The following is a 9,175-nucleotide window of genomic DNA, read 5'->3' as shown; positions in this document are numbered from 1 at the left end:
GGTTACTTTTTTGATGGAGTTAAATAGGAATTTGTGATCACAGGCCATTGGGGCAGACTCCATCTCCTCAGCAACCTGCAACCACCAACCATCCTTAAGGCGCCTCACGGCTCTACGAACCTCCGAGCGAAGGCTTCGGTAAGCCTCCTCATTCTCTGACATGGGATGTTGTAGATGATGAGAGTGGGCCTGTCGCTTTTTCTCAGCCAGCCTGAACACCTCCTTTGTCAGCCAGGGTCTCTGAGGAGGTCTGGACCGTGTACCCAAAGAAGCCATTGCAGCTGCATAAGCCACAGTCCTAAACCTCGCCCATTTCCCCTCGACATGAGGAGGTTTGGGATGATGCCAACCCCAGCTGCAAGCGATGATTAAATTCTCGCTTGAAATTTTAATCAGCTAGCTGAGACCATGCCACTATGGGTTTGAATGGGGTCCTGGGTGTACACCCACCACCGGAGTGGAAGAATGGCAGGCACATCTTAAAGATGCCAAGTCGATGGTCAGTGGGCAGATCAGCTCCTGGTGTCAAGGACATGGGCCCGCATCCACTGTTCCATCACAATGTAGTCCAGCAGATGGTCTTGCTTGTGTAGTGACTGTGATTGTCACTGTGTGGTGCCGGGCTTACGAAACCGCAGCGGATAATGTCTTGGCATTATGTGTAGTCCGCTTACTGGGCGAAGTACCAGCCCTCACGGGGCTTGGGTGAGCGCTGTGCAGCGTGGAGGCACCATGTGCGGTGTGCGGTGCGGGCTCCCGGTGAGGGAGCGAGAGGGAGTGTCAGCCAGCCAGGGTTACGTTGGGGCATGATACGCTGGTTGGCCTGCCGACACGTAACCGGATGATATTGGAGGGGGGCCTCCGGTGGACGGGGGCCGCTGGGCGGTCACGTGGTATAGCAGAGCTCTCGAGGAGCCTTCGGGAAAGAGCCGGAGAGATCTGGAAGGTGGGCGGGGCGAGGGGCGGAGCCAACCCCAGCCCAGGCCGATATAACGGGGGCCCCGGGAGGGGCTCGGGGTTCTTCGTGTTACTGGTGATGAAGATCCACGTCGGGTTGAAGAAGCCTCTAGCCACGTGGTCCGGGACCCAGCTTGTGGTCTGGGCCGGGATAGCGAACCGTGTCTAGTTCTGCCGTAGCGTGGCTAGATGAGCATTCAACACCCAAGTGTAGGTTGTGTTATGTTACGTTGAGTTTCTGAATAAAGTGTTGCTCCCAAGACAACGTCTGCGACTCAGTTGAACTCGTTACACTTGGACCTGGCATGCATCCATGATGTTGTGTGGATGTGCCGATGCCGGAACAGCGTGTTGATAATTACAAGCCCATGGGCTGCACAAAAATCTATCAGCCTCTTACCGTTGTTATTGAGCTGATCTGGCCCATGCCCTCCAATCACTCCAGACCAGGTGCTAGCATCATGACCAACTCGGGCATTGAAGTCACCCAACAAGATGACTCTATCCCGAGGGGCCACTTTAGCCAGTATCTTTGACAGGAGGTCATAGAAGCCATCTGACTCATCGGCCTTGCCTGCATCCTTCCAGATGTTCGTCTTCAGTGGGGGCATACATAACCACGACCACCACTCCTTGCCTCTGGTTGATGGGAAGGCGAGCCCAAAGTAGCCTGGGGATTACAGCATCCCACACCTGACCGCCACACTCCCACGCCCCCTTCATTCTTTTGTTCAGAAGAAGAGCCACTCCCTGTTGTTTGGCAGTCTCCTGCCCCGAGTAAAGGACTGTCCACCCCTCATGGTGGCAGGAGCCAGAGCCGGTCCCCTGGACCTCCTGAATACCATAGAGATGCAGGCGGTACCGGTCCAGCTCCCAACAAAAGAATGGAAGCCTCTCCTCCGCAATGAGCGTTCAAACATTCCACGTGGCCATCCGTAGAGGCTTTTTGTTGTTTCTGAAGAAGCCCCGAGGATAAAGATTCAATCTCCTCGCTCCGCCAAATGGGGTTTGGCCAGGAGACGTCATAGACGCCCGTACCCCTGGTGCCTCCGGCACAAACTTAATAAATGCATTACCTCGTATTTTAGTGGTAGTTAATTGAAAGTGGAGGGGTTACCAGTCCCTCGCACCGGTCCAAAGCCCCCTTTTGGCCATTGTGGTGGTAACAAATGCCATGAAGGGAAAGGCCAATCTAAATTGGCCCTCCCCCCACGGCACTGCCCACCACAATTTTGCCGTCCGGCACCTCGAGGAGGTAGGGGGTTGTTTTTGCCGGACAATACACACACACGGACATACATACACATACACATACATCCACACACGTGTACATACATACACATACATAAACAAAGACCCTCCATATAGCCTCAACAGACTGTAGGGGCAAGTGCTGTTAGCGAGCACCTATGAAGAGACCGGAATGGCACATGAGGGGGTTGGTGGCAAGCACAACGCCCGACCACCTTTGTCTGCTCAGTGGCGATGTTTACACACCACACCAGGTACTCAATTGAGGCTGAGTACACCTAGGGGAGGCCCAGGACCATTTCAGATAATCTTCACCGGTGTTGGCCACGAGCGGGAATTGAACCCGGGTCGCCGGGTTCGTAGCGCTAACCACTACTTTACCACTACCCATCTTGGTGTGGGGGTCACCTGAGTCTCGATGTTGTGCCCTTTGAGTGCCGTGCGGATGAAGTGCAGCACGCAGTCCACCAGCCCCTCGCACTGCCGCATGCTCAGCCGCCTGTCCGGGTCTGCCAAGCTCAACTCCCTGCAACGTCACCGCCGTGACGTGAACCCTGACGTCCCCGTCACGTCAACCACGACATTCCCGTCGCGTCCACCGCAACGTCCCCGTCACGTCTGTCTCGGCGCGCCTTACCGCAGGCACGCCAAGGCGTTGCAGAACGCCGCGGAAGGCGAGGCGGGCGAGCTGAGTGAGGAGGGTGAGACGGGCGAGCTGGGTGAGGACGGTGAGGAGGGTTTGTCTCCAACGTTGCTCCTCCAGCCGCTCTCTGGCACCAGCACGAGCTCCACCAGCGCCGGGAGGCAGAGCTCCACCAGCGCAGCCCTCAGAGGCTCGTGGCACGACAGGTTCCACAGCGTGCCTGGGGTAGGGGTGGCGAGGGTGGGTGGGTGGTGAGTGTGAGTGGTGAGTGTGGGTGGTGAGCATGGCGAGAGTGGTGAGCCTGGTGAGAGTAGTGAGCGTGGTGAGAGTGGTGAGCGTGACGAGCGTGGCGAGCATGGGTGGTGAGTGTGGGTGGTGAGTGTGGGTGGTGAGCGTGGGTGGTGAGTGTGGGTGGCGAGAGTGGGTGGTGAGTGGTGAGTGTGGGTGGCGAGAGTGGGTGGTGAGTGTGGGTGGGTTGCTACCGGTGATCTTCTCCAGGGTGTGAGGGTTGTGAGTGCGTCCCAGCAGGCTGGCGAAGGCCGCGATGCCTCCATTGTTGCAGAGGGCCAATGCGCCAACATGGTTGGAGCTGAGGACTTGCAACACCTCACATGCATATGCACGCACCTGTGGGGGCACGGGGAGATGAGGAGATGCACAAACAACAACCGCCATACGCCACCAAGTGGCGGTGATGTCACCACGACGCTTGTGCCAGGCTATGTGCACCTTGAGGCCACGTGAAGTGTCGAACGCCCGCTGGCAGAAGGTCAAGGGACAGACCCAGGTGCCACGGGTCGACTGACTGAGATGACTGGCTGATGCACCGCCTGTGCCCCCTCCTGTGCCAACCTGCTGTGCTTTAGCCACCCGGCGCTCCGCTCGTTGTTCTGAGCGTCGCTCCTCCGCCCTCCGTTGTTGTTGGAGGGCGACTGCCTCCAACTGCCCAGTAGCGTCCTTCACGAGCCTCCTCCACAGAGGCCGATTTTTACACCGCTGGTACCAGTCATCGGGAAGTCGACTCAGCTCCACATCCTCTTGTACCACGTCACTCCATCTCTTCTCTAGCCCGTCCCGCGCACAGACAAAGATACCCCGTATAGCCTTAACAGACTGTAGGGGCAAGTGCTGTTAGCGAGCGCCTTTAAAGGCCGGCACAGCACACGAGGGGGTGGGTGGCCAGCACCATGCCCGGCCGCCTTTGTCTCCCTAGCGGCGATGTTTACACATCCCTCCAGGTACTCATTTGAGGCTGAGTCGACCTACACACACACAGACACATATCCTTGTGCGCCCCACCCGTGGTCTCACCTGGTCGTCGTCCTCACGGTCAGTGAGCAGCGTGAGGAGTGAGCGCGGCGTCCCAGCCGCCCTCACCACTGCCACCGCCCACTCCTCGGGTTGCTCGCAACCACCACTGCCACCACGGCCACCACCCCCACCAACACCACCACCACCGCCACCACCACCAACACCACCACCCCCACCACCACCAACACCACCACCGCCACCAACACCACCACCGACAACACCACCACCACCAACACCACCGCCACCAACACCACCACCAATAACACCACCACCAACACCACCACCAACACCACAGCCAGCGGCGGTGGTGTTGGTGGTGGTGCAGCAGCAGCAGCAGCGTCTGAGAGCGCCCAGGAAGCCGAGCCACCAGCGGCACAGCGGGGAGCCAAGCGGCAGTGCGGCAGTAGCAGCAGGGACAGCAGCAGGAGCAGCAGCAGGGACAGCAGGGGCAGCGGCGGCAGGGGCAGCAGGGGCAGCGGCGGCAGGGGCAGCAGCAGCAGGGACAGCAGCAGCAGGGGCAGCAACAGCAGGGGCAGCAGCAGCAGGGACAGCAGCAGGGACAGCAGGGACAGCAGCAGCAGGGACAGCAACAGCAGGGACAGCGGGGGCAGCAGGGGCAGCAGCAGCAGCAGGGACAGCAGCAGGGGCAGCAGGGACAGCAGGGACAGCAGGGACAGCAGCAGCAGGGGCAGCAGCAGCAGGGACAGCAGGGGCAGCAACAGGGGCAGCAGGGACAGCGGGGGCAGCAGGGACAGCAGGGGCAGCAGGGACAGCAGGGGCAGCAACAGCAGCAGGGACAGCAGAAGGGTCAGGGCGCAGAGCGTGAGACAGGAAGGCCGCGTTGGCCATGGTGGTGACAAAGTCCTCGTCCTGGGGGGGAGGGAGGGGGAGTGGGGGAGTGGTGAGTGTACTAGTGGTGAGTGTACTAGTGGTGAGTGGTGAGTGTACTAGTGGTGAGTAGTGGTGAGTGTACTAGTGGTGAGTGTACTAGTGGTGAGTGGTGAGTGTACTAGTGGTGAGTAGTGGTGAGTGGTGAGTGTACTAGTGGTCAGTGTACTAGTGGTGAGTGGTGGGTGTACTAGTGGTGAGTAGTGGTGAGTGGTGAGTGTACTAGTGGTGAGTGTACTAGTGGTGAGTGTACTAGTGGTGAGTGGTGAGTGTACTAGTGGTGAGTGTACTAGTGGTGAGTGGTGAGTGTACTAGTGGTAAGTGTACTAGTGGTGAGTAGTGGTGAGTGGTGAGAGTACTAGTGGTGAGTGTACTAGTGGTGAGTAGTGGTGAGTGGTGAGTGTACTAGTGGTGAGTGTACTAGTGGTGAGTGGTGAGTAGTGGTGAGTGGTGGGTGTACTAGTGGTGTGTATACTAGTGGTGAGTGTACTAGTGGTGAGTAGTGGTGAGTGGTGAGTGTACTAGTGGTGAGTAGTGGTGAGTGTACTAGTGGTGAGTGGTGAGTAGTGGTGAGTGTTGAGTAGTGGTGAGTGTACTAGTGGTGAGTGTACTAGTGGTGAGTGGTGAGTGTACTAGTGGTGAGTGTACTAGTGGTGAGTAGTGGTGAGTGGTGAGTAGTGGTGAGTAGTGGTGAGTGTACTAGTGGTGAGTGTACTAGTGGTGAGTGTACTAGTGGTGAGTAGTGGTGAATGTATTAGTGGTGAGTGTACTAGTGGTGAGTGGTGAGTAGTGGTGAGTAGTGGTGAGTGTACTAGTGGTGAGTGGTGAGTAGTGGTGAGTGTTGAGTGTACTAGTGGTGAGTGTACTAGTGGTGGGTAGTGGTGAGTGGAGAGTAGTGGTGAGTGTACTAGTGGTGAGTGTACTAGTGGTGAGTGGTGAGTAGTGGTGAGTGTACTAGTGGTGAGTAGTGGTGAGTGTACTAGTGGTGAGTGGTGAGTGTACTAGTGGTGAGTAGTGGTGAGTGTACTAGTGGTGAGTGGTGAGTGTACTAGTGGTGAGTGTACTAGTGGTGAGTGTACTAGTGGTGAGTAGTGGTGAGTGGTGAGTAGTGGTGAGTGGTGAGTGTACTAGTGGTGAGTGGTGAGTGTACTAGTGGTGAGTGTACTAGTGGTGAGTAGTGGTGAGTGGTGAGTGTACTAGTGGTGAGTAGTGGTGAGTGTACTAGTGGTGAGTGGTGAGTAGTGGTGAGTGTACTAGTGGTGAGTGTACTAGTGGTGAGTGTACTAGTGGTGAGTAGTGGTGAGTGTTGAGTGTAAACTCACCAGGCGATGCTGAACCCCCCCAAACCCGGATCCAACTCCACACGACGAACCGGTTCCAAACACAAGTCGACAAGGTATTGATTCAGACTCTAAGTCGATTCCTCATGCAATTCAATGAGCAATCGAATTCTAATACAACTCTTCAATCCGATTCCCCGTGCAAGTCAATAGGAGTCGATTCTTAATGCGTTTAAAAAGGAGTCGACTCCTCACGAAACAATGTTGAGAATCAATTTATACGGTGGCGTCACGGAGGTAAAATAAAATAAAACAAAAGAAAACAATTAAATCACGACGTTTTGGAGGCAACACAAGTCTCCTTCTTCAGGTGGAACAGACACAGCGGTGTACTAGTGGTGAGTGGTGAGTAGTGGTGAGTGGTGAGTAGTGGTGAGTGGTGAGTGTACTAGTGGTGAGTGTACTAGTGGTGAGTGTACTAGTGGTGAGTAGTGGTGAGTGGTGAGTAGTGGTGAGTGGTGAGTGTACTAATGGTGAGTGGTGAGTGTACTAGTGGTGAGTGTACTAGTGGTGAGTGGTGAGTGTACTAGTGGTGAGTGTACTAGTGGTGAGTAGTGGTGAGTGGTGGGTGTACTAGTGGTGAGTGTACTAGTGGTGTACTAGTGGTGAGTAGTGGTGAGTGTACTAGTGGTGAGTGTACTAGTGGTGAGTAGTGGTGAGTGGTGAGTAGTGGTGAGTGTACTAGTGGTGAGTGTACTAGTGGTGAGTAGTGGTGAGTGGTGAGTAGTGGTGAGTGGTGAGTGTACTAGTGGTGAGTGGTGAGTGTACTAGTGGTGAGTGTACTAGTGGTGAGTAGTGGTGAGTAGTGAGTGTACTAGTGGTGAGTGGTGAGTGTACTAGTGGTGAGTGTACTAGTGGTGAGTAGTGGTGAGTGGTAGGTGTACTAGTGGTGAGTGTACTAGTGGTGAGTGTACTAGTGGTGAGTAGTGGTGAGTGTACTAGTGGTGGGTGTACTAGTGGTGAGTGTACTAGTGGTGAGTGTACTAGTGGTGAGTGTTGAGTAGTGGTGAGTAGTGGTGAGTGTACTAGTGGTGAGTGTACTAGTGGTGAGTGGTGAGTGTACTAGTGGTGAGTGGTGAGTAGTGGTGAGTGGTGAGTAGTGGTGAGTGTACTAGTGGCGAGTGGTGAGTAGTGGTGAGTAGTGGTGAGTGTACTAGTGGTGAGTGTACTAGTGGTGAGTGGTGAGTGTACTAGTGGTGAGTAGTGGTGAGTGGTGAGTGTACTAGTGGTGAGTGTACTAGTGGTGAGTGGTGAGTGTACTAGTGGTGAGTGTACTAGTGGTGAGTGGTGGGTGTACTAGTGGTGAGTGTACTAGTGGTGAGTGGTGAGTGTACTAGTGGTAAGTGTACTAGTGGTGAGTAGTGGTGAGTGTACTAGTGGTGAGTGTACTAGTGGTGAGTAGTGGTGAGTGTACTAGTGGTGAGTGTACTAGTGGTGAGTGGTGAGTAGTGGTGAGTGGTGGGTGTACTAGTGGTGAGTGTACTAGTGGTGAGTGTACTAGTGGTGAGTAGTGGTGAGTGGTGAGTGTACTAGTGGTGAGTAGTGGTGAGTGTACTAGTGGTGAGTGGTGGGTGTACTAGTGGTGAGTGTACTAGTGGTGAGTGCACTAGTGGTGAGTAGTGGTGAGTGTACTAGTGGTGAGTGGTGAGTAGTGGTGAGTGTACTAGTGGTGAGTGGTGAGTAGTGGTGAGTGTACTAGTAGTGAGTGTACTAGTGGTGAGTGTACTAGTGGTGAGTGGTGAGTGTACTAGTGGTAAGTAGTGGTGAGTGTACTAGTGGTGAGTGGTGAGTAGTGGTGAGTGGTGAGTAGTGGTGAGTGTACTAGTGGTGAGTAGTGGTGAGTGGTGAGTAGTGGTGAGTGGTGAGTAGTGGTGAGTGTACTAGTGGTGAGTGTACTAGTGGTGAGTGTACTAGTGGTGAGTAGTGGTGAATGTATTAGTGGTGAGTGTACTAGTGGTGAGTGGTGAGTAGTGGTGAGTAGTGGTGAGTGTACTAGTGGTGAGTGGTGAGTAGTGGTGAGTGTACTAGTGGTGAGTAGTGGTGAGTGTACTAGTGGTGAGTTGTGAGTGTACTAGTGGTGAGTAGTGATGAGTGTACTAGTGGTGAGTGTACTAGTGGTGAGTGTACTAGTGGTGAGTAGTGGTGAGTGGTGAGTAGTGGTGAGTGGTGAGTGTACTAGTGGTGAGTGGTGAGTGTCCTAGTGGTGAGTGTACTAGTGGTGAGTAGTGGTGAGTGGTGAGTGTACTAGTGGTGAGTGGTGAGTAGTGGTGAGTGTACTAGTGGTGAGTGTACTAGTGGTGAGTGTACTAGTGGTGAGTAGTGGTGAGTGTTGAGTGTAAACTCACCAGGCGATGCTGAACCCCCCAAACCCGGATCCAACTCCACACGACGAACCGGTTGCAAACACAAGTCGACAAGGTATTGATTCAGACTCTAAGTCGATTCCTCATGCAATTCAATGAGCAATCGAATTCTAATACAACTCTTCAATCCGATTCCCCGTGCAAGTCAATAAGAGTCGATTCTTAATGCGTTTAAAAAGGAGTCGACTCCTCACGAAACAATGTTGAGAATCAATTTATACGGTGGCGTCACAGAGGTAAAATAAAACAAAATAAAAGAAAACAATTAAATCACGACGTTTCGGAGGCAACACAAGTCTCCTTCTTCAGGTGGAACAGACACAGCGGTGTACTAGTGGTGAGTGGTGAGTAGTGGTGAGTGTACTAGTGGTGAGTGTTGAGTGTACTAGTGGTGAGTGTACTAGTGGTGAGTGTACTAGTGG

At 54.3% G+C, this 9,175-nt stretch overlaps 1 protein-coding gene across 1 annotated transcript; it reads right to left on the bottom strand.

Moving 5' to 3' along the window:
- Positions 1-670: 670 nt before the first annotated feature.
- LOC142915632 (uncharacterized) lies at positions 671-8,781 on the bottom strand. The gene is made up of 6 exons (XM_076061353.1): positions 8,736-8,781; positions 4,163-5,032; positions 3,334-3,478; positions 2,846-3,071; positions 2,617-2,734; positions 671-712 (listed from the first exon to the last, which is right to left on the bottom strand). Exons 2-6 carry the CDS (start codon positions 5,009-5,011, stop codon positions 671-673), a joined length of 1,380 nt encoding a protein of 459 aa, XP_075917468.1. The 5' UTR covers positions 5,012-5,032; positions 8,736-8,781.
- Positions 8,782-9,175: the final 394 nt, after the last annotated feature.

This window comes from Petromyzon marinus, unplaced genomic scaffold (genome assembly GCF_048934315.1).
Source record: "Petromyzon marinus isolate PM22_M1 ecotype Great Lakes invasive population unplaced genomic scaffold, UKy_Petmar_22M1.pri1.0 PM_G_Scaffold_33, whole genome shotgun sequence".
NCBI classification, from domain to species: domain Eukaryota; kingdom Metazoa; phylum Chordata; class Hyperoartia; order Petromyzontiformes; family Petromyzontidae; genus Petromyzon; species Petromyzon marinus.
The sequence above is the reverse complement of the archived record's forward strand: the minus strand, read 5'-3'. Positions and strand labels throughout refer to the sequence as shown.